The 25,247-nt window shown below is 41.4% G+C and overlaps 1 protein-coding gene across 3 annotated transcripts; it reads right to left on the bottom strand.

Moving 5' to 3' along the window:
* Positions 1–3,283: 3,283 nt before the first annotated feature.
* STT3A (STT3 oligosaccharyltransferase complex catalytic subunit A) lies at positions 3,284–24,916 on the bottom strand. 3 transcript variants are annotated; one of them, XM_064482197.1, is made up of 20 exons: positions 24,015–24,200; positions 23,243–23,305; positions 22,640–22,729; positions 21,798–21,924; positions 20,947–21,007; positions 18,575–18,696; positions 18,057–18,202; positions 16,761–16,851; positions 15,550–15,656; positions 14,682–14,846; positions 13,261–13,441; positions 12,279–12,434; positions 11,552–11,643; positions 10,683–10,838; positions 10,223–10,411; positions 9,211–9,327; positions 8,993–9,095; positions 5,552–5,740; positions 4,521–4,636; positions 3,284–3,841 (listed from the first exon to the last, which is right to left on the bottom strand). In XM_064482197.1, the coding sequence occupies exons 4-20, from the start codon at positions 21,883–21,885 to the stop codon at positions 3,803–3,805; spliced, it is 2,118 nt and encodes a 705-aa protein (XP_064338267.1). In that variant the 5' UTR covers positions 21,886–21,924; positions 22,640–22,729; positions 23,243–23,305; positions 24,015–24,200; the 3' UTR covers positions 3,284–3,802. The 3 variants fall into 3 exon arrangements, with proteins under 3 accessions (XP_064338267.1, XP_010984787.2, XP_031299285.1); XM_010986485.3 differs by lacking the exons at positions 22,640–22,729; positions 23,243–23,305; positions 24,015–24,200 and adding an exon at positions 24,778–24,916; XM_031443425.2 differs by lacking the exons at positions 22,640–22,729; positions 23,243–23,305 and having other exon boundaries at positions 24,015–24,199.
* Positions 24,917–25,247: the final 331 nt, after the last annotated feature.

Here is a 25,247-nt window from a genome sequence, read left to right as displayed (position 1 = left end):
CTGGACAGAATTAAGGGGTAGCTTAGTCTAAAAAAAAATAAGGTATACACATTTCAGGCTGAAGGGAGAAGAGGTGGACACGATAACCTCTGTTCTCTTCTAAAAGCTTACTAAAATATAGTCAATTTTAACAGTAAATATTAAATTAATAATAGTAAAATTTACTAATTTAAAATAGTAACTTTTTAAAAGGCAATAACCCACAAACGGTATGAAAAACAAAATTTTTGCAAAGTGGTAAGTCTTTAGATAAGAGGTAGTTAATTTAAATGAATGAAAGCAGCAGCCTGAAGCCAGCAATGGGAAAGCAGAAGAGCAACTTGATTTACATCAGAGAACTCCCTAAACGCTGAAGTTGAATTAGTGACAACTGATAATTGAGGTGAAGGTGGGGCTAAAAGACAACAGGCAGGTTGTTGAAAGACTGTGTATGAAGCAAACAGACCCTTGGATCCCCTCCCTCCTCTGTGTACCCAAGGAAATGCCCCTCCACAAAGCTGGTACAAGATTTGAGAGGGTAAACACATGGTTATCTGAACAGGAGAGCCTCAGGCACAGTTGAGGCTGGGTATCTTAGTGAAAACAAAGGGATTAAGTTTACCTACTGCACTCAAGGTTGAATCTCTAAGCCTTCTTTCCTCACTTTACTCCCAGAAATCTAGCAGCCTGGCTTGTATCCTTAAGAGATGTTAAAGCTTTCTGGAGGGAACCTTACCTATGTAGACGATCTAAAGATACCAATATCAGGGATCTCCTAATGTAACAAGTCAGCCGGATCGCAGGAGAATGAAGCCCACATTCAGTAAGCTCCACCCTACCCCAAACAGACCTTCCCATCAGCTTTTTAGGGTCCCACTCTTTAAAAAGAGCAGACAAGCAAGAATTTGAAAAGGACTTTAATATGAAAGATGTCCAAACAAAGGAATACTCAAACAAAAAAAAGCTCTTGGACATTAAAAAAAAGATAGCAGAAAAAAAAAGAAAACTAAATAGATAGGGAAAAAAGTTTAGAAAATCTCCCAGAAGGAAGATTAAAGATGGAAAAAAGAAGAGTAAATTTAAGAATATTGGGAGACTAATCAAAACCCAAATAACTTATTTTTCAAAAGCAGAAAAGGAGTTGGTGGAATCCACAAATAACTCAAGAAAATTTCCCAGGCAGAAGAATTTGACTTTCAATACTTTCTCTATACAAACTTCTCCAAAGTTGAGCTTTCCAAGTTTAAAAGTACCCAGTACAATGGATGACCCATTCTAAGACACATCATTGGTAAATTTTCAAAATATTATATACAAAGAGAATATACTAAGAGGTCTGGGAAGGAAGTGAGAAGGAATGGACACATACAAAAAAAATTAAGAATCAGAATAACACTGCATTTCTCAACATTTAGAACATAGAAAACAATGGGCCAATACCTTCAAAATAATTCTAAGGAAAAGTTATTCCCAACCTGGAACTCCATACCTCGCCAACCTCTGAATCAAGTGACAAGAGACACTCAAGATGTTAGCAAATTTAGCTCCCACACATTTTCTCAGGAAGGTAGTTAGTGGTGATAAATCAACAAAGAAGTCAGGGGATTAACACACAATATGACAGTGAGAGGATACATCAATCCAAGAGGTGTGCAGGAAACCTGGAGAGTAAACCAAATCAGAAAGTACCCTAACAGAAGACATCTCTGAGAATGACTATCCAACGAGTCTGAACATATTAAAAGGAAGTTGGCACAAATGAAGGAGAGTTCAGGGAGAAATTAGTGACAAGCACAAAAAACAAATGAAAAAAATCCCTCCAAAAAAAAGTTATGGAAGAAAAAAAAGCAACACTGTATCACTTGGCCTAGTTGTGAAAAGCCTTAAGGTAAAAACTGCTGAGCTAACCTAAACAGAACAGGACAGTAAGAATATGTGTGTCCATGGACTAGCAGGATGGTGAGAAAGAGCTAAATCCTCAATCTGCACACCAGAAAGCCAACAGATGACACCTAAAATTGAAAAAATCCAACACATAGCAAAATAAAGCAAGTTATTTAATGACATGGAGGTAAGTAATGCGAGAATCAGCAGAGTTGAAAGTGGGCACCTCTGTGGGATGGAAGACAGTGTTGTTGCTTTTACAGAACTATTTGGTTTTTTTTTACGCTAAATGCACTGTAACAATGGAAATGAGAAGCAAATTTCTTTAAACTGTAGCTTCATGTAGCCTAGAAAGTAACAAAATTAAAATTTTAAGAGCAACAACTGTAGTGATAAACCATTACCCCATCTCCTACAGAGGAAAATCACTAATGATCTCTAACTAGTATTACTCATATTGGTCAGAAACAAAACGAACAAAAACCTCAAAATAACCTCTTCCACTAGGGAGGAATTCTGTAAATAAGCCAAGTCATGTATTTACATACAGTAAATCAAATCTTACATCAAACCTAAGTATCACCCACAGTTGGAGCACCTGGTACATCAACTAGCGTGGGAGGCTGTTCCCTGGGTGTCCAGGGAGAGCTAGCATAGCCTCAGGAGCACCATCTGACTTATCTGAAAGTCATATCATTGCTCCTGTTTCTTAAACAGGTTAACAGTAAAGAGTTACCTTGTATTCTTTTTTTAATAACTAAGGGTTTATATACATCACCAATACATGTCTTATGTTTTAAAATACATAAAACATCCTACGTAACTGAACGTAAGGCTGTCTGTCCTGACGTTAAATATCGATGATGAGACTCCTGTGCTTTTCTTAGCTTATTCAGCAAAGGCTTCAAAACCAGACTATGGAGCTTGTTAGTGATACACAGTAACAAAAAGGCTGAGACTAAGGGGGAGAGAAGCTCACCTTTAAATAACCACACGGTTTTAGTGCATAAGATAAAGGAAATGAGCAAAGAGACATTTACTGTATCATGGGTAAGTGAGAGTCCTGAAAAGCTAGATTTCAAATAGATAGGAATGGTTATACTTCAGCTAATTCAAAAACACCTACTGACCATCAAGTTCTGTATGTAATGCTGAAGGAATTTCTTCCTCTCCGTCGACAACAGTAATTTCACTGTTTGCCTTAAGTCTTCAAAACTACTGATTTAATTGGGTTTATTCCTGCTCAAAAACAAAATACCTAGCTAGTCCCAAAGAATACTGGTGAGGTCAGGTCTGGCTAGCCACCCTCTGTCCCTTGTAGTCAAAGAGCCTCTAAGGACAGGAAATGTTGGTAACAGATATGATGGCAACACAGCTACCTCTCCTGCCCAGAAATGGCACTCTTCCGGCCCCACAAATGTTTATTCATTCAGCACAAATTTATTGAGCACCCACCATGTGCAAGGCATCGTGTTAGGTGCTGCAGTTTTTGAAATGACAAAATTGTTTGTATATGTAGCATCCGAGCTAGTCCTTGACAGTCTTCCTGATTTGAGAGAAAAAGACAGAAAGCCCCTACCAGGCCCATTCAGGGAGCTAAGAGCATGGGTGAGGTCTGCCCTCCGTCCTTTTCTCAGCCCAGCAGAAACTTTAAGCCTCCTCAAATCAGTCATAAGTCAAAACAAATAAGGCACATTAAAAAAAAAAAAAATTCCCCCCTTTAATTGACCAAAGTAAAGCCATGACATTTCATTTGGTAACCTGCTCAGAAATATAGAAATCATTCCATTTGGCCCAGCCCACACTGCCCAGGGCAAAACATCCAGACAGTTCTAATCCCATGGTCTTCTGTTCTTATACACTGCATATTTTTAAAATGTCTTCAGCGCCCTAAATGTGACGCACTCAGTGCGAAGCAGATCAGAGCTGGTCATAACATTTATGTCCTTGACAAGCCTCGATTATCCAGGTCCTTCACCTACAACATAAAGGTATCAGTTTAATATTTCTAATCACATCAGCATGGGAGAGCTTCTCTACTGAGCTGGATTCACCCAGATGGGGAGAGATTATGTTGGATTCTGCTGCCTGTTTTGGTTTCAGGATTAAACGAGCACTGGTTTGAGACTAGCTACTCTCTGCTTAGCCTTGGAGCACCTCTGTGAGGAGCTATAATATCTACCTTCCAAATAGATCAACGGTTCTCAACCTTCTCTTACGTAAGAGATACAACACACTTCTATGTGACTCTCTATGCCATAAATTCTTCAGTGGGAAGGAAGAAAATGTAGTTTGAACACACACACACACACACCCCTCTCTCCACACACACACACCCCTCTCTCTCTAGACACACACACACACACACCCCTCTCTCTTTCCACACACACACACACCCCCCTCTCTCTCTCCCCCCTTCCCCCACAAGCCTGCTAATCACTAACACAGATCAAGTCTAGCCTCAACTGGAGAAATACCACTGCAACCGCTGCCAAAATGACAGCCAACTGGGGTGTCTACTCTCTAACAACATAAAATAAAAAACAGTAAAATTCTGAGTTGCAAGCTACTTTTCAGACATTAAAAACATCCCCGTTTTAGAAACGTGGCCCGCGCTGAGGCGAGGGAGCTGCTTCCGCAGTGCACCATCTGCTCACCTTGTATATCCTGACTAGCCAGTGCTCTGTGGTATATGCTTCCTCCAGGACATCAAGTTCAAAGTCTTTATTCCCAATCTCGGCATTCCGAACACGATCATAGCCTGGTGGACGCTCTAGAAAGGGACAAAAAAGGAGACACACTTCTTTCTACAGTGCTGACCCCTCAGGAAATAGTACACCAATCTGATAAATCATCAACCTGGAATGTCACTCCTCAGCTCGCAGTCTGTGTAGAGAGTAGGGACTGTGGAAAAGGACCTCAGGCAGTAAGGGCAAATCAAGTGTTACCCTAACTCCAGTCCTCTCCAAGATGACGCCTGGCAGAGTCCGTGGAGGTTATCTCTTCCAAGAGATACAGGGCTGACCTCCAAGGCCCTCGACTCCTGAGGATTACCACCCAGAGGCCTCGGTGACACACCAGTAACCCTTCCAAGGAACAGAGAAGAACCCATCAGCTGTCAAAGACTTGCATCTACTTGGAAAAACTGTCCCTACTGCTGAACTAAGAAACTGAAGTCAGAAGAAAAGACTTAACTAATCAAATTATTTTCAGTGTATTTATCTGAAGAAATGTAGAGCCCCCCCCCCCTTTAAATGGAGGTAGTAGGGACTGAGCCCAGGACCTCATGCATGCTAAGTGCGCACTCTACCACTGAGCTGTACCCGCCTCCCCCAAGGAACGTCAAGTCCTCTACCTCCCTCTATCCCCCTTCACACTCCTTTCTCCACTACAGTAACTCTTCTGAAAGGCAACCAAAAGTAGTGGGTAAAAGCACACAATCTAGAGCCAGGCTGCCTGAGTTTAACCTGCTTCTGCGCTAGTTATGTGACTCTGGGCTGTTACGGAACCTATCTGTACCTCAATTTCCTCATATATAAAAAGGGAATACTATTAGTATCCATCTTTTGGACTGTTGTGAGGGTTAAACGAATTAACAGATATAAAGCACTCAGAGCAGTGTCTGGCATATAAAAACCACTCTATGTGTTAGCTAATCCTGTTGTTGTTATTACTAAGAGTCACTCACTGGCCTCCGTGTAGACCTGTCCAAAGCGGTAGTAACACATCTTGTACATAAGGCAGTTCAGCAGCACGGGAGAACCCTCGCGGTCCACACGGAACTCCCCAGTTGGAGTGTAATAATCATGCTCCTTGATATGTTTGCCTGTATCTGTGCTCCCTCCAATCCGGACCATCCACAGGAATTTGTTGATGTCTAGAAAAATAAAGAAAAAGAAAAAACTGCTGCATTACAAAGGCTGCTGGAGTTAAATCATCTAATGGAAGGCCACTATTTCTAAGAAAACTCCCCCTGGTATTTTCCCAGTGGAGTGTAGTACCATTTAGTTCTAATTTACAGAAATTAGAAAGTTAATGTACGGCCAAAACTTTTTCAGCTTTTTCTATAGATTTTCCTATAGACTCCTGAAATCCTATGCTATTGGCCCAGACTTATGTCACAACTGTAATTAGTCCCAGGTATTAGCTGGGGCTGAGCTGTCCAATATACCAGCTACTGGCCACATGTAGCTACTGACATGTGAAATATGGCTAGTCCAAATTAAGATGTGCTGTAAGTATAAAATACACACTGGCTTTCTAAGACTTAGTCCAAAATAAAACAAAATAAAGTGGGTAAAATATCTTGGTTACATATTAACGTAATGTCTTAGATGTATTCAGTTAAATAAAATTATTAAGTTCACTGCCCCTGTTTCTTTTTACTTATCTTGATGTGGCTAACAGGAAATTTTAAATGACATGTGGCTCCCATTATATTTCTATTGGACAACACTGACCCAGGGAGTAGTAGCTTCACCAGAAAGGTATAGAAGACAGAACGTATTCCCTCTTGACCTACAGTTGCAAATTTACAAACCTCTGAAGCACATCTGTGAGATGTCAACATTTCTATGTCACACACACGACCAGGCTCCATAATTACTGACACCACCATCAACTCAGGTTATCTCTTAGAATATGTCACTCCCTGTATCTCCTCCACATGCTTTAGGGAAATGAACAGTTAGCAGAAGCAGCATCATTGATCCGTAAGAAAACAAGATCCCTACTGTCCTACCATAAAGTGTTCCAGGGGAAATCACAGTGGTTAAGAACACAGACTCTGGATCTAAACTGTCTGGGTTTAAATTCTAGCACTGCCAATTCTAGGTGGGTGACCTTGAGCAGGTTACTGAACCTCTCTGTGCTTCAGTTTCCTCATCTGTCAAATTAGAAAAATAAGGGTATCTGCAAAAGGGCTGCTAGAGCATTATGAGTAGGAGTGTGTTACCTTACATATTGCTTGTCACATAGTAAGTATTCAATAAATATTATTATGCTCATGTAGTGTCTACAGTCTTACCTCCATCTTTCAAACAGAAAAACTGAGGCACAGACTTGCCTACATCACACAGCCAGAAACAGGACCGAATATAAAATCCCAGAGCATCAACTCAACTGTCTCAGAGCACTGATATCAGAGCTTCCTGGCGGTTATGTCTGAAGCAAAACCCTGAGAAGCTCTGACAAGAATGGAAGACTGCACAGCAAAAGAAATGATGAACAAAATGGAAAGGCAACCTACGGAATGGGAGAAAATATTTGCAAACCATGTATCAAATAAGGGGTAAATATCCAAAATATATAAGAAACTCATGCAATTCAATAGCAAAAAAAAAAATCCAATTAAAAATGGGCAAAAGATCTGAAAAGATATTTTTCCAAAGGAAATATTCAAATGGCCAACAGATACAAGAAAAGGTGCTCAATGTCACTAATCATTAGGGAAATGCAAATCAAAACCACAACAAGGTATCACCTCATACCTGTGAGAATGGCTCTCGTCAGAAGGACAAGGGACGTGCTGATGACGATGTTAAGAAAAGGGAAATCTTGTGCACCGCTGGTGGGAGAGTAAATTGGTACAGACACTACAGGAATCAGTATGCAGATTCCTCAAAAATTAAAAACAGAACTACCAAGTGATCAGCAAGCTCACTTCTGGGGATACATCCAAAGGAAATGAAATCACTATCCTAAAGAGGTTTCTGCACCCCAATGTTCACTGCAGCATTATTCACAACAGCCAAGACATGGAAACAACCTAAGTCTATCGACAGATGAATACATAAAGAAAATGTGGTAGACAGATATCTGTATCATGGAACATTAAAGATTTCAGGGAACCACCCCTTTCTACCACATACATGTGTACATTCATATATATAAAAACACATATGCACACAGACATACATCCACACTTTTCTGTAGTACTTGCATATACTATTATCAGAAAGAAAAAACCTATAATCACACACAACCAGTGCTGATGCAACTGCCTGTGAAAGCTCAAGTCCGCGGGAACACATCCCTGCTACCCTCACTCTCCCTCTGCTTATACAAGACACTAGAGGACACTGGTCTTACTACTTTGTACTGAGACTTTATATGTACTGTCCAGGTGGATTTATTAAGTCTGTCTATATCAGAACCAGACATAATCTAAAATTTGAACATCTTTAAGAAGCAACCATATATTCAAAGGAAATTGCGATAGAAATATGAGGTAATTATTAACCACAGGAAAACAAAGTATTCTAGATAAGAATGTAACCATGGTGAACTGGCTGACTCAGCAGTAAATAATATTTACTTAGTCATGATTTTGAAAACACTTTATCTGAATTTAACCAAAAACTGAACATTAACTCTACAGAGAAGGTGCAAGGAGGAAAGGGGAAAGGGATCACATAAAGAACTAAATTCCTTATCTACCGTAGTAAGAGTTGATACAGGGTATCTAAAATGACCAATAAATGAATAGCAAAATATACATGTTATTTAGAAATATGAACATAAGTACTAGGAGAAACAACTGAAGGAATAATTTTCCTGGGAACTGATGTTATAAGGTGGTTTAGGTTTAAGGGCAGAGAACTACCATTTTTTATTATAAACCTTCAGAAGTGTTTTTAACACTTTCAAGTTTAAACAGATAATACTTTAACTTTTGAAGTTTTTTTTTAAAGGCAAACAACTATATTTGGATGATTCATCTAAACATATGGTTTTGCTAATAATCATGGGGAACAAGTGCCAAACATATATATATAAACTTTTTAAGTTGGGAGATGACTCTATGGCTTAAATTCGCTAAAAAATGCTAATTATTGAGCTCATTTTCAGAAGTCTTATGTTCTTTGTTGTTTACTGGCCATGGAACTACTCCTAGGCCTTTAGACAATTTCAGCATGCCAAACCTACATGAGAATTCTTTACATCTACTTTGTACTTGCTGCCAAAAAGAAATCAAAATAACGAAACCTCAAGTTGCAAATACTTAGGAATTTCCCCATCCAAGAAAATATGTTGATGAGACATTAGTAAAAGGACTGAAAAATAGGAGATTTACCCAGTTTTGTTAGAATCTATGCCTTGTAGCTAGAAACAGAATCAAGTACATTACCATCAGAGGAATACCCAGTAAGGCCTCCAAAAATGACCAGCACATAGCTAACATCAAGCTCCCTCATGATCTCATAGGCTTTTTCTTCTGTGGATGCCATTGCCTAGAAAAACACATGCACGTTTCTCAGAGCAAAATTTCAGGTCATACGATTCCTCATGGAGAAATATTTCCCACTAGCCTGTGCAGCAAACACTCAAATGACCCCTTCACCTTACCTGCCCTACTCGAGAAATGTGGGTATTATTCCACGTGTTATTATCCACTAAAATTGTCCGATTCGCCATAGCTGTGATCTGGTAGCCATAATCCCACCAGGACATGACCTTCGCATCCTGAGAGAAGAACAGGAAATGGAAAAAACAAGATCTCACTGCCTCCAAAAATCAAATACAAGAAGAGTAAAGGGCATCTGACAGAAGTGAGATACGGCTTATTAACCAGTATCTTCATAAAATAACGCATCCCTAACAAGAGAGTAAGTCTTGGCACCTGGTCCTACATTTATATACAATCATGAAATCTCAATGCAAGTTACACAACCAAACACGGCCAATACTTTCATCCCAGATCACCTTATACAAATAAGCATTAATGGGGTGGAGAGTGGAGGGGGACTATGTAATATTTCCAAATAAATAGCCTGGTGTCATCACATAACTGTATTAAATAAATGACCTTAAATAATATCACAAAAATCAGTTACTATAAAGAAGGGAGCTGACAGAAGGAGGGGGAACAAATCACAGGATAATGACCAAGATTTAAGGATTACGGATTAAGGAATTCTTGTAAGAATCTAAGTCAGAAGTGCCATTCCCAGTAGCTACTGGAGAGGAAATGAGCTCAGATTCCCAAAAGGTATAAACCAAAATGTTAAAAGTAGTCATTAGACTACTTGGTTCTATTTTCTGATTTTTCTACAATGAACATGTATTACTTATTTTAAAATTTTTTTCTTCTTCTGTAATTTGGCTGGTCTACCTCATGACAGAATCTCCATGCTGTCAATACAAGTGCCCGAGCAGAGTGCAGATAATTACCAGTAAGGGTAACTGTAGCAGAAATCCTGAATTAAACGAAGGCAGATCTTTAAGGCTGGAACACCAGAGTGCCACAGTCCCAATTTCTCCAAGCTTTCCAAACATCTAAAAGCTACTTAATTCACTGCAACATCAAATGTCTCCCTCCTCCTCCTCCTCCACAATCCCTCTCCTCCCGAATCTTCACCTCTGGAGTATTGTGACGGAGCCAGTAGTACGCTTCTCGAAAGTCATCAAAAATGATCCTACTGCCATCCCCTCCGCGAGCAGACAGCACGATGGAGGGGGAAGAGTAGGCCTCACTGGTCACCCAGGTTGAATGAAACGTGTAGGTGATGAGAAAGAAAGCCATGACCAGAATCATGCCACTTGCCACCTAAACAAGGAAGAAGAATTGTGTTGTAAACCAAATTAAATTTACACAACACAGAACAGCTTCTTACACACCGTCAATAATACAGATGAGATGAATCAAAGTCAGAGGCTAAACGAGTTAATTCCGACCACCTGTGGCAGTGCTCTACCTTACTCCTCCTCAATCAAAAAAAAAGCCACAACACATGCATACACACACACACACACACACACACACACACACTCAAACACACAGTTCCCCAAGCCTATTCTTTGCATTGCTAAATTCTCACTTCATTCTTAATAGGGTAGGTAGAATCCTGTTGTTTCTTGCTCTTCTTGTCTGGTCGACTTATGTCCAAATTCTTCATATAAGTGGACAGCACTTGAGAGACTCCAATGCCGGAAAGAATGCACATAACAGGCGCCAACACCAGCATCAGACGCACCTAAAAAGCAGGAAGCACAATCTAATCGGTATTCTACAAATTACAGACTTCAACCTATCATCAGCTTAGGGGTTTTCAACAAACATGACTTGTTAATGGAACAGAACAAAATAGAAGAGAAAATATTTGATACATCTACAGTAGAATTATATTTTTTCTTTATTTTTTAAAATTTTGATTTTGCTTACTTTTTAGAAGTATGTATTTTTTTAAAGATTGTTTATCAGTTACACATGTATGTATGTATATACATCCTGAGAAATGACATAAAATGTATTTCTTAACTGTGGTTTGAGGTCAAAAAAGCATGAGAAATACTATCTTACTGCAATATATGAAATCTCTCTTCTCTTTTAACAACCTAGCACTCAGCACCCAGGCCTTTAAGGAAAAGACAAAACCTCCCTTTTTAAGACACCAGAAGGAGCTGAGAAGGAACCTGCCCAGTCACCTTCTCCAACAAGTGTCAAAGCACCTCTCCCTCATACAAGGTTCTGAATCCAAGAAAGCTGGGCCCCACAATCAGAATGATGGGTACCCCTCACCTTCCTGGGAAGGATCAACAATGATGGGAGCTTTACAACTCAGCCCCTCAAACGTCAGAAGGAAGCATGTACACAATCGTGGGTACTTCCTGAATCCTGCCATGCAGCGGGGGAAAAACCTCAGAGCTAGGGGTGGAAAGGTCTGCTAGGACTGAGGGCCTTGCTCACCATTACAGCTGAAAAGTACATGCTGGTCACACCATACATGATGATGAAAATCCGGGCATCAGACAGGTTGCTAAAGCAGTAATAGAGTCCAACTACAGAGGGAAAAGTGAAAAGAAGTCAGCAGCTGATGAAAAGACAATCACAAATATGTGCAAAGATCACCACGGCACTCCTCAAAATAGCAAAAAAAAATCTGAAACCACCTAAATGCTCAGCATTAAGGAGGTACTTAATTACAGACTATTTATAAAATAGAATGAAATATATCAATTAAAATACTGCTGCAGAAGATTATGGACCATTTGCCATCTTCTCTACACACCTCTGTACTTAAAAAAACTAACGAATGATATATCTTAAATATTATTTCTCTAAAATAACACAAAATAACATAATTATCATGATTATGATATTTTTTAAATCAGAGGAAAAAGCTGCACTATCTAACTTTTCATCAATAAATAACTGGATGAATATACATCAAAATGCTAACAGTAACAACATATGTGGCAAGAACTCCTAAAATACTTATTTTTTTAAAAATTGTCTATATTTTTACAAGAGACAATTTACTTTCATAATAAGAAAAAAACAAAAGCTATTCTAAAAAAAAAAAAGTGCCCTACCACTGATAAATTCTAAAACATATCTGAATTGGTCAGAAGGTAAGTTAGAGCCAAATGGTGATTCTTAGACAGAAGGCCACTTCAGAACAAGGCAAACAGACCTGGAAACATGAAGACAAGAAGCTGCAGGTCAAAATAGTATGAGGACCAGGTCGTAGGCTGGTGCTCAGACACGGAGGCAATGATGGGGATGTTGTTCTTAGCATACGAAGGATCCAGCAGCGAGTAGAAACGCCCAGTCCAGGGGGATATTTTTCCTGGCAGCAAAGAGGTAACAAATATTTCACAATTATTTCTGAGACAAAACACCCAATCCTAACTCATCACAACTTTCCATTTTAATAAGATTTTCTGAGACTGAGAAGGACTAGGTTTTTATTTAAACGCCACCAATACTTTGTGAATTTCACTCCTTACTTTCAAACTTGAGAGAACTTTTGTCAGCAGAACCATCAGAATAAAGTCGGGCTGTATATAAACTCAGAGGGAAGGGAGGCAGAAGAGACTCCTAGAAGGGTTTTAGGCCAAATCTGGTCAAACCAAGGCCAACCCAATAAACTAAGTCACTCTGTCCTCTAGTGCTGCTCTGAATTACATAATACACCAGAGTCTCAGGCAAAATCAAAACAGCCTCTGAACCGTGGAAGGGAGGAAAATGAAGGAAGGAGGGAAACGTGGCATGCTAACCAAACATAACAGCCATGCTTTAGTGCACACGGGCTTAGATGAGGTGTGCCGTGGGGTACAGTAAGCAATGCTAGGCCCTCTCCCACCCGACCAACAGGAAAGAAAAGGGGGAAAAAAAAGAGGTGAAAGATTAGCATGATAAGATACAGTCCTGTCACCAAGTGTGGTTTTTCTGAGATTAAGAGCTTCTCTAATAAGATATTCTTTGCTATGCTGAATCCAAACACTGGCTGACAAGAAGACTGAATGTGTGAAAGTCAGACTTTATATGCTTGAAATCAAAAGAGAAACTGGAAGAAAAGAACGAACCGTTCTGTGGTCAGGAAATAACCCTTATTTTTGGGGTTTATTCTATGTTAGTATCCAATTACACTTAATACTAAAAGCCTTCCCTACCTGTCAGCATGAGGAGAGCTCCCACGGTGAGAAGGACAAAGCCTACCAGGGAGATGACACTTCGGAAAAGAACTTCAAATTGCTGTGGATTCAACTTGCTGCGCAGATAATCCACAAAGGCATGGATCTGGCAGAGACCAAAGACCCCGAAGGCTGCCATGTGCTCTGATGACAGAACGGGCTGCAGGTGAAAGCATATGTATGAGAATATTAGGAAAAGGATGGGTCCAGCCTTGACCTGAATTATCCTGACCAAGTTCAGACCAGAGAATCAAATGAGTTCTGAGGCCACCAAGGAATTAGGGCCAATCTAGGATACAGTCTAATTCAGCTGTCACATTTTCCAAAGAATATTTGGAGTCCCCCAGACTGTACCATACTCTATCACCATCTCTGGCCTTTGCTCAGGCTATTTCTTTAGCCTCAACTGCAATTTTCTCATTTTCCCAAAATTTGCATTCACTGGAATTCTCATCATTCAAGGCCCAACGCACATACTATTTCCTTCTAATCTGCCAAACTGAAATCCATCACTCCCCTCCATATTCCACACACTGAGATCTCTGCCATCACTTAGGCCAGTGGTTCTCAAACCACAAGGCATCATAACCATGGTGGGGGAGAAGACAAGGGAGTATTTAGATACAGACTGCTGAGCCCCACCGCCCGAGTCTCTGACTCAGTGGGTCTGTGGCAGGTCCTCAGAATTTGCATTTCTAACAAATCCTGAGATGCTGCTGCTCCATGAACTACATTTCTAGAACCACACAGTACAGACAGCTGCAGTGCTTCTTTCCCATCAAGACTGTGACTTCCTTAAGGACTAGAACTGATTTTCATTTTTTACATTTCCCAGTTAATCAGCAAACTGCACATAGTAGGTGATCGGTAAAGAGATACTTACTGACCTGAATAAGGGTTCCACTTTCTTAAGAATTTTACATGAGAAATCAAACACACCACATTATTCTCTGACTTAACAGCTGTCTCTTAACCCTGTGGGGTAATGTGGCTATAAGGTTTGTGCTTTGTTTCCTACAGGAATTTCACTAAGGCCTCCTTAAGAAGTTCAGGGGTCATTACTATTAAATGGGGTCATTTGCATTAAAAAGGACTGGAAAAAATATAACTTTGATCACTCACATCAATTCAAGTTCAGCCAAAATATCCCTCCTCCTCCCATAAACCTAAGGCAAAGTAAGAGTCATTAAATTCAAACTTCATGAGAAAATATTAACACACTCCAGGAGGCAGACTTTAATGACCAACGATTCTGTTGCTTCAGTTAACACAGGCAGTCCAAAGCCAGACCTGTGAATAAGTTTTTACTATCCTCACTAGAATCCAAGATAAATCAATCTAGTTGGAGCTGCTCAGAAAAAGTACAAGAAACTAAAAACCTCACCCTGTCTAGGACTCACCTGGAAACCCACAAAGGAGATCTGCATGGAAAGGATGGTGCCCAGGCAGTAAACAGTACAATAGGCCACGTAGATCCGGTGGGAGAAACGCCCCGTGAGCATGAGCACAAGCACGTGAAGAGGGATCAAGTTGATCAAGAACACGTACCCTCCCCACGAAGAGACCTAGGACAGGACAAAACAGAACAGTTCCTCTGAGCACTTCTCCTCGCTCCACTGCCATTATACCTTAGCATATTACCTAGGAGTTTTTTAAAGAACATCTCTTTATAATAAGCAAAAACTTTATTTATGCCAAGTGACTTAAAGAGTTTAAATAGCTGACTTCTTTAAATAGGAAAATCAACTTAACACCCATTGCTATAATTCAATCCCCTGTTCTCCATGGCACCTGCCATCACAATCACAAGACAAGAGAGCCCCAACCCTCAGGGCTTACCTGGACGCAGCCTAGTGCAAGGTTACAGGGAGGACTTAGGGGTACATAGGAAACGTGAGCAAGTGGAAGCAGTTAAGGGAAGGAGTTTCAGTGTTTACAAAAGATCGAACAGAAAAGAAATACATTAGAAAAGGGGAAATTTAAGAAGAACATACTAGAAAAGAGAGTTGGCCAACCAATATGTACCCATAAGAAATACAGTATCTGGAGACTTTTAAAAATTAAAAAAATTATCTCCAGCTTCCTATTTTAAAAGGGATATCCTTGTCTGCCTTGGTTTAGGCTTTGTATGGATATAAGAGACAATTATGACTTCTAGCCTCCAGTCCATGGTCTCAAAGCCCAAGAGTTACTTCTAATTTCTATCAGTTGATCCCAATAGGTACTGAGACACAGAGAGACTCCTGGAAGAAAGATGTGAAAAATTACCATGTAGAAATAAGCAAGGGCACACTTCGCTGCCCAATAGATGGAACCAGTCTTTACTGCTTTGATCCACATATAGTAGGTGAGCAGCATGCAAAAGATGGCAATCCCTGCAGAAAGAACACAAAAATTCAATAAAAGGCCATGCTGGAATCATATTTAATACTGTTCTGGAACAAACTATCTGGATTCATGTCTCAGATCTCTACCCATTAATAGTATAACTACTCTAACAACTCTTTTTCTCAGTTTCCTATAAGAGTCCATAACAGCATCTACTTCACAAAAGTGTCGTGAAGACAAATTCAGCTACTGCCTGTACAGCACTGAGAACAGCACCCATCCCACAACAAGCACACAGTGAGCGTTTGTCATGATCACTACTGCTCTCTCCAGGACTAAACTCCCTGCTACTTAAGTCCAAAAGATAATCCCGGACCACCAGGCACCCCCTGCTTCTCCATCCTACCACAAGTGGGTCCTTACACCCTGACTGGGCCTCTCCTTAATATCTGTCGAATGAAGTTCCAACTTCACAGCCCAGTTCCATCACAACTACTTCTAAAAAGCCTTCCCTGATCCCCAAACCTGAATTAATCTCTCCTCTCACTACATTCCCAGAGTATTCTGCTCGTACTCCTCTCATGGTGCATAACACTACCTGCTTGTTATTTGTTATTTTCATAGGTCCATATTAATCTTCATTATAGATTATGGGCCAATATAACTTTATTCATTATCTATCTCTATAATTCCTTAACTGTAAGCTAAAATAATTTTATTCATTATCTATCTTCATTACATCAACACTGTGTTTCACTAATAACATTCAATAAATATAGGCTGAATTGAAAATAAGTCACTAAATGTCATTATAGTTTAAAGAATATCCATTCCTCTTATCTAGGAGAATGAAGCAAATGATTACAATGTTAAAACAATAGCACCATTCAACACTAACACTTAACTCTACTTTTAGGAGTACAGAGATGAGCCAAAGGCCTTGGAAAATTACCAGCTACCTTTCTGGAGGAAATGAGAGAGTGAGAATATAAACCGGTCTGAGGTCCCTTCCTGTACATTTGTAGACTTCTCACCCAGATACTATTTTTGCTACTGCTAAATAACAGGGCCGAACCGAGAGTCTACTGCTACTCGTGAAGCTCTACTGGACAACGAGGTGAACAGGCCCTCTTCAGCACTTGAAATCTTACCTTCATTATCGTAGGAGCCAGCCACAGACCGGGAGATATAGCCAGGAACTACAGCAATCATGGCGGCAGCAAGAAGTCCAGCTCCTGCATCCTGCAAGAAAGGAGGGAGAACAGGAGGTTAACACCAATACATACCCGAGAGAAGAGAAACAGGATCCCTAGTCCATTCTGCTCATAATGGGCCCAGAGAACAGTCCGACACTTTCCAAGGCAGACGTGATGCTAAAAATGTTAGAAATGTTCACAGCACAAGAAAGCTAAATACTTCACAACCAATTCCCCTCGATGACACCAAGTCTGAAACCGAGTACACACATGCTGAGGACAGACAAACCAGGTAAGCTGTCAGGCACCAGATGCTGCCCCAGAATGGGCTGTTTGGCTGGAGTACCCCCAGACTTATGAGTCCCTATCCCTAACAATACCTGCGCACCGCAGGAACACCAGTCACACCTCTAAAAGCTAGGCAAAGACAGTCAAAGGAAGATCATAATTATTTGAGCTAAAAAGCCAACAAAGAGAGGTGATAATCTACCTGGACTAAAGATGCCAGGAGCTCAGATGATAAAGTTGGAATATTCCTAGGCAATCTGTGAACTCAGGAGAGAGGAACAACAAAATGCAACCCACACTCCACAAGAGGAAGGACTTGTCTATTAATAAGAGTCAAATTTGGAAAAGGGCAGCAAGGAGAAGGATGAAAAAACTTCCAAACTAAACTCAAGCTTCCCAAGCCCTCCTGCTAGTTCATCACCTCTCGGGTATCTCCCTGACACCACAGCCGCAAACTAAGAATAGCACCCAGGAGCCAGGGTCAGCAATGCAGCAACCTAGAAAGAGAGCCAGTATTATGAAGTCTACTACAAAAGCCAAGCGGTTTAAGAATTTTTAAATAAATGTTTAAAAAAAACAACAACAAATAATTGCTAAGTGTCCATTTCCAGCAGGAAGCACTAATCACTTTGGAACAGTTCTTGTCGTTATTTTTTCTGTCCCTTAGATTGTGAGGGCTTCAAAATCTAAACCTCACATTTCGCACTTTAAATGATTCTTTTTCCATAGGTACCAATTTATATTTGACCTTCAAATGTTCTCTTATCAGGACAAAGAGTTGTTAATGATAAGAAACCATATACCCTAGGGAGGGCTGGAGTGAACCCAGTAATTCAGCTCAGCAGAAGCTCTCTAGCCTCCGGCTCCCTGCGCTTCCAAGGCTCTCAGTCCCCCACCCTTCAGCATCGACTAGAGAGGTAAACAACAGTCATTCCCGAGCTGCCTGTCACCCCAGTCCTTCACCTTGAGCTCTTTGGTGAGGTGGTACGTGACGATGGTAGTGAAGGAAGAGAAGAGAGGGGCCAGGAACACACAGACATTCCGAATGTCGATGGTGATGTGGAAAAAATGGAGGACATGGTAGATTGCAGCGGAGGTGATCATTAAGCCTGCAATAGGAAGAAGAAACGCCATTAAGTTATCCCAGAAAGACAAAGGACTTAAGGGAAAGAGAAAGGGAAACCCAAGTATCAGTAAGTGACAACACAGATCTTGACAAACCACCAGAAATCCTAACACAGCAACTGCAGGAGGCCTATAAACTTCCCCCCTAAGGATTCAATCAGAAGTCCAGAATTTATGAAAAGCTAACCACCCGCACTTTCCCATACATGTTCTCCTTTCTATATAAAATGTTTTAGGAATTTGTAATCAGAATGAAATGACAAGTATCACAAAATGACATTAAAAATAAAAGAAACTGTTCCATTATATACAAATATCTTATTTCTGTGAAGAAAAAAAAATCCTATTCCCCTCACCTGGGTAAATTGTTCCTCCAATGATTCGTCCCAAAGGGTACCAGGCCCGGTCATCAAACCAGTTATGGAATTTATAAAATCCCTCCTCAGCCAGGAAGCGGGTAGTCCGGTAATTAAAATACCTACAGTGAGAAAAGGAAAGATGTGTCTTCTCCCCTTCATGCTCAGGTGCTTGCCCCAACCTGCAGTGCATTTTGCTTCTCAGGTTTACAAAATTTGAGGAACTTATCATTACTCCAATAAAAGTCAGTTTGGTACCAAAAAAGTATGCCAAGCATGAGGGTCTCCTCATTTCTAGCTTCATGCTTATCTCAGCTAAAGCACTGCTTCTTTCTTAAGAAAACGCGACTGGAGCCTAAACTCGTAAGGAAACACTCAAGCAGGATACTTCACCAGGCTGACATGCAGGAGGCATCAGTCCCAGTGAGAAACTTCAAGGACCCAAAAGACAGGATAGCTGAGATGTAGGCACCGATAGATTTGGCTCTTTTCAAGTGACAGGAACACACAAAAGAACATTTTCATACCACACACAGACACATGGATAACCTCAAGTGATGAGCAGCTCTAAAGATGTGGGTATAACACCGTATGCAAGATGAAAAATTTTTTAGTCCACTCCACAACACAAACTTCTTAATCACTCTCTAAACTTGTAATTAGATCTACTCATGTTGTTATTTAAAATAGTTTTGAATGCCACCTACATAGTAGCATAAAAATACAGGTTATATTAAAAATATTTGATATAAAATACTGAGTTATACACAGAAAGACAGTTCTTCAGGTCCAAGCTGTGTAACCCCTTCTCTTAAATTTCTCACTTAAAAATAAATAAAAAAGAAAGACAAAAAACTATAATAATAAAAATATAAATGAATAATAAAATAAAAGGCACTGTTTAATTACTACAGATAGTAATGGCTGATCATCTTTCCTGCCCACCCCTCTAACCCCATTTCCTCCTTGGTCAGCTGAGTTTTAGCAGCTGCAGTAAGCAGGGGTAGCAGATGGCAGAAATCTTTATCCTTCTGCTGCTGCTGATGAATGTTATTTTGGTAACTGTCAGGGAGACAGAAGGGATGAGGGTACAGGCAGTCGACATGTGTCAGAACCGAGTCCTTTACCTAACCGAGGGAGAGGCCGAGTGAAGCAGGGGAAGTATAAGCTAGTTGGAGTAGGTCTGGGCTGGGGTCTCACCCTGCACTCAGTTTCCTGCTCTGCAAAAGGAAGTGTTAAATCACATGATCCCTACAGTCCCTTCCGGCTCTCCAACTGCAGAGCAGATGCTCTTGCTTCCCTGACCATCTCATCTCAGTGTGTGTCCATCTACAGGGTCTGAGAAAAAGCCCTAACAGACTGGTGATCGAGAAATGAAAGGATATGTTTCCTCCATGAGAAAAAATATAAATTGCTTTGGGAGGCCCCAAAGAAAATATATGTAGGTCTCCAAAGTGCTTTCAAACATCTGCACAAAACAATACGACAAATCTGCAAATACATGCAGGTATTAAACTTGAATCAATGCTCTGAATATGCTATTTTTAAGATATCAATGATGCTTCGAGAACATATGATTCTGGCCCTCTAAATTTTTAATTAAGCCTTAACTTTAGACAATATAGCACAGTGTCATATATATAACTCCAGTGTCTAGAGATAGACAAATCTAGATTCAAATCTTGGCTCCTCCACTTACTATATGTATAACCTTGAATAGCCTCTCCCAGCCTCAGACACATATGTAAAAAGGAGATAACAGTACCTCTATCTCATAGGGTTATTGTAAGGATTTAGAGATAATCTGTAAAACAGTGTTTGGAACAAAATGAAGCTCAGTAAATGTCTTTCATCTATATCTTTTTTTATCTAATAAACCAAAATCCCTAGTCAAACTCCCAGCTTCAAATTTTCCCCAATGTCTTATAACTTAACTGATAGGCCCAATTTCTATTATACAAATTGTTAAACAGGGAAAAGTCATGAATCTCAAGTTCATGACTTGTGATTTTTCCTTTGAGCCTCAAACACACAGCAGGCACAGGCCCCTTCCCCTCAATCTGTACCAGTAACTGTCAATCAAGCTGAGAAGCCAGACTTCTCTCAGCTTGGCCAGATCTTAGGTGACAGGCAGCCATACTAGCAGTGCCTCTGCCGTTTTGTATGAACTTGAGAGACTCACTTGGTCTCAAATTCCAACAGAAATATTTCAAAAGGAGACAGTTATTGCCTTTGGAAAACTTGAGGGATTTCCCCCTCTAAATGTATAGCAAATACATCCCCATCACCGAGAGCTGACTGGAATCTGAATTTGAAACCCATGAACCTGAATGCTTCCCAAAGGAAATACCGGACCAAGCAAAGGTACTCACGGATCAAATTCATGGATGACACTTTCAAATCTCAGGACGGCAAAGAGACGAGTGGAGAATGCTGCAAAAACCAGAGAACCAACATTTTAACAGTAATGTACCATGAAAAACAATAGTTGATAGTAATATTATAGAGATTAGTAGTATATAAAATGAGTATATAGTATATAAAATGAGTATATAAAAAGAGTATATCATATATAAATTGATCTTTGAATAAAGTATTTATCCATTTCTGGATAAATACACACAGAAGAAACAAAGAAGTTCACTGTCCCCTGACAATGACACCTACTTTTTCCACTTAAGTAGGACACATTTAACTACTTATTATCAAGGCCTATGACAATACATTCAACAACACGTACTAATAATACCGTGTTCAATTTAAGCAGTCGTCTTTTATACATCCCCTCCCCATAACCTTACCTTTGCAGCAAACTAAGAGGTAAGGCAATCATGCCTTATGACTCATGAAGAGCCAGAAAACTCTAAGAAAACAGAATAAGTTCTGGAGCGACCTTCAGAAACACTAAGGTAACCAATTACAGAGAACAAATGTCCTTTACAAAGTTCAGTACTCCAGGGTCGCCGGGCGCTCTCGACCCCATGAGAAAACAGAATTAGCACAGCATGTGGCCCGTTCTTTCCCAGATGATCATTAGCCCCAACTTCTATAATGCTTGCGTTTCTTCGATTTTGCTTTCTTAAAATTATACCGATCAAGAACAGCAAAAAGAATACATTACAATCTGCTGAGAAAAGTAAGGCATTTAAGAAAGCCACTGTTGACTTTTTTCAAGATTTTCTCCTTTCCACAGCCAAAGAACGAGGTCCACATGCACACTCACATAACACAGCAGCCATCGACAGAATTAGAAGCTTCAGAAGTGTGTCCTGCTTCTCATAGGACAACCGCAAAAATCCCAGTTTAGTCATCTTGACATCAACGGGTGGCAACAGATGACACTCAAATAGCTAAAATGGAAAAGTCAAGACCATAAGATATTAAACATCTTCAATTTACCTAATTCACTTTCATATTTTAGGGTGGTAGAGAACCACAGAGACAGGAGGTAGTGAACACACCAGAGAGGGTCAGGACTAACACTAATTCCCAAGCCCTGACTGAATTATGAACTGGTAAGGAAGTAGGCATGTCAGCTCTGTGAATCAAGAATGAAAAGGACTGACGAGACCCCAAAACCATAATTCTGTTTCCTAGTTCTCGAAGCTGACAAGTGCCTAAGCACAACCGGCAAGTGTGGTACAATAGGAGTAAAGAAACACGTATAGAGCAAAGGCGGGTTGAAGGATGACATGCAAAGAAAATAGGAAAGATTGGGAATAGAAAAAATAATTATATGGAGAAAGAAAGCATACAAGAAAAGGCAGGAATGTATGAAAGAAAGCAGGGACTGAGTATAGCAGTGAAAGCGGAAAGCTGAAAAACAGAAGTCATGACTGGATCAGCACAGTTTACAACCCTAAATTTCAGCTTCAACTGATTGGCTACAAACTTCTTTCTGTTCCAAATTCCCATGGGGTTGCATGGTCAACTAAAGAGCATTACTGACCACTAACGCAGTTACAGGCATGCAGTCAAGAAGAGAGGGACTCACACATACACAGATCACTGCACTTTCAATCCTTTACATCACACTGTAACTACTGTTTATAGAGCTACACCCACTTCCAATAAGCTGTTCAAAGCATCTCCGTAATTGACACTGCTGATTTAAGCCTCTGGTACCAGACACAGCTCATGGAACCAGATGACAAGCTGGAAGGAAAAGAAAATTTTACTATCAAAGCAAAAAAACAAAAACAAAAACAAAAAAACTCGAGCTGGGGTGGGGGTTGCTAGAGTAAAATAAAATGTTGAGGGAGGCAGTCTTTAGACTATTCAGAATGGTGATCACTTAATGGATAAGATTTATTAGCACTAATTAGGAGCTTAGCTATTTCCATTTAAGACAGCACTTAAACCGTAAGCTGGTCGAGGGCTAAGTGCTAAAGAATATAATAATCAAGAATATGCAACACTGTACAAGACTGCAGGGGGCGGGGGAAGGAATCTGGATCCCTCCTGATCTTTCCCCCAGCATTATTAGAGGAAAAGAGGGAGGAAATAACACTGGACTAGGTGGAAGGCATGAGGAATCATACATTCCTAGCTCCAACCGTGAGAAGTCCATCGTCTTTTCCATAATTAACCGTCCCAGAGGGGCAGCTCTACACTTGTTTTAATTATAATCCCAAAGGAAAACCTTATCTTGCAATAAAAAATAAACACCTAACTCCAGGAAGTCAATAATTCAGCCACATCCCTCAGGTTTGTACTTGTTTTCTCCAACGCCTGAAATGGGAAAACATACCATCACTGAGGTGATAGGCTCCTTCCGCCTCTAAGTGTAAGCCGGGGAAATGAGTGCTAGAACCTCTACCTGAAAACTGAGTAAAGGAGCTGGTAATTTAGGCCAGGACCTTAGGGGAGTTTCCATACTGTAGTGTCTGGCGTTTTCGCACACCGCCAAACCAAGTAAAGGCAAAGACACTTTTCTTAGAACACTTGGCATCTGTCCTCCACCTCAACTGTGCCTGCAAGCTGGGGCCTCCCTGTTCCACCCAATTCCCAAGACGGCAACTTGCCCACCCCGTTCGCCTACGCACTTTCTCACATCCTCCCAAATTCTGCTCACTCCTGCAGGTCCCTCCTCCCTGTCTCCCACGTTCAAAAAGCTCAACCCCTCTAACACCAGGCACCGCGAGACACCCCAGCACCTTGGCATTCGAAGCGCCATCCCCTCCAGGACTAGTCCCAGGATCCGATCTTTCCCACGCCCTCCGGGCCTAAGCGCACGCCCCATCCCAGACCCTCACATCCTTCCATTCTAGGATGTCCCCACGCCACGCCCCACGCCCCCTCCTCTGCAAGGCACTCGACTCTGTTCTGCACCCAAGCCCCACACCGTTTAAGCCCCACCACCTGCACTTCGCTCAGCCCCACCAACGCCTGCGACTGCACCTGCCGCTAATTCTGAAATTATATCCTAAGGCCTTCTCACCTGAGCCGCGTTCCTCAAGATTCCGCTGGGCTCCCTCTGCCATCCGTTCAGCGTTCAGCGGCGCACCCAACCCTGGCAGCGCCGGGTCGGCCTCCCGGGCCGTTCCCCATTGGCTGGCTCAGGGCCGATCTGATACTTAGTGAGAGCGATAGGATCCCGGGACTGTCTGTCAGGTTCGGAGGCGTGGACAAAGCCACATTCCCGCTTTTTAACTGGACAATACAGATATCACTTAGCAGCGGGGAGGCGGGACTCGGTTCAACCGCCGAGCGTTGATAGGCCCGCTCGTGAGAGCAAGAGCGCGGAAAGAACTCGCTCGCAGCAGTTTGGTTGAGGGCCGAGCAGTGACGTGTCCGTCTGAGGACCGCGGAGGAGTCGCGGGCGGAAGGTGTGGTCCGTTCAGCCCAGTCATGTGAACGGAAGCGGAAACTACGCGAAGGAATGGGTCGGAACTACAAATCCCAAAAAACCAGCCTGTATTCGCTACCCTCCGTTTCTGAGAGTTTTGTTTCTTTAACGGTAGAAGTTGGCTATTACCTAATATAAGGTTAAAGGAGAGGTGGGAAAAATTTTCTTCCTATTCGCAATGAAAACTCAAACGCTTCCCGGTCCAGACCGTTGCATCCTGTACAGGACCTTGTCTGACAGTTCGCCCAAGAGCCGTCTTGGACGATGCTCCGGTCCAGTGCAATGGACGACAGCCCTGACCAGTTTCACGGGGCGTTTTCCTTTCTTAAACCCCTGACCTCGTTAGTGAACATACCTGGGCTAGACGGATCGTCGGGTTTGGGCTGGAAGAATCCACGCCCCGGGCCGAGAGTCCATCGCTGCCGCGGAGGCGGTCCTCCGCAGCGGTAGACAGGCTTCTTCCGGGGACTCTGTCAGCTGACCCCTAAGATACCCGACAGTAAAAGCTGCCCTGATTCGCCGCCTCTCCCTTCCTCTCCTCCCCCGCAAAGAAAAGCTGCAAAGGGCAGGGAAGGGGGCGAAGTTTCAGCAGCCAATCCCGTCACCTCTAGAGCCGCCCTCCCACTCCCTACACACCTTAAAGAGCAAGAGCTACACCAAGGAAAATGGGAGCATCGGCAACTCTTCTTAGTCCCAGCGTCACTCATTTCCCTTCGCAGTTACTCTACTGTGAATGCAACCGACAAAACTTATTGAAAGCTTATTAAATCAGTGCTTCAAAATCACGTGTACTTCTCAAAATTCACGTGACCGGGTTCACCCCAA

Source organism: Camelus dromedarius, chromosome 34 (genome assembly GCF_036321535.1).
Source record: "Camelus dromedarius isolate mCamDro1 chromosome 34, mCamDro1.pat, whole genome shotgun sequence".
In the NCBI taxonomy this organism is placed as follows: Eukaryota; Metazoa; Chordata; class Mammalia; order Artiodactyla; family Camelidae; genus Camelus; species Camelus dromedarius.
Note: the sequence above shows the minus strand (reverse complement) of the source record. Positions and strands in the feature narration are given on the sequence as shown.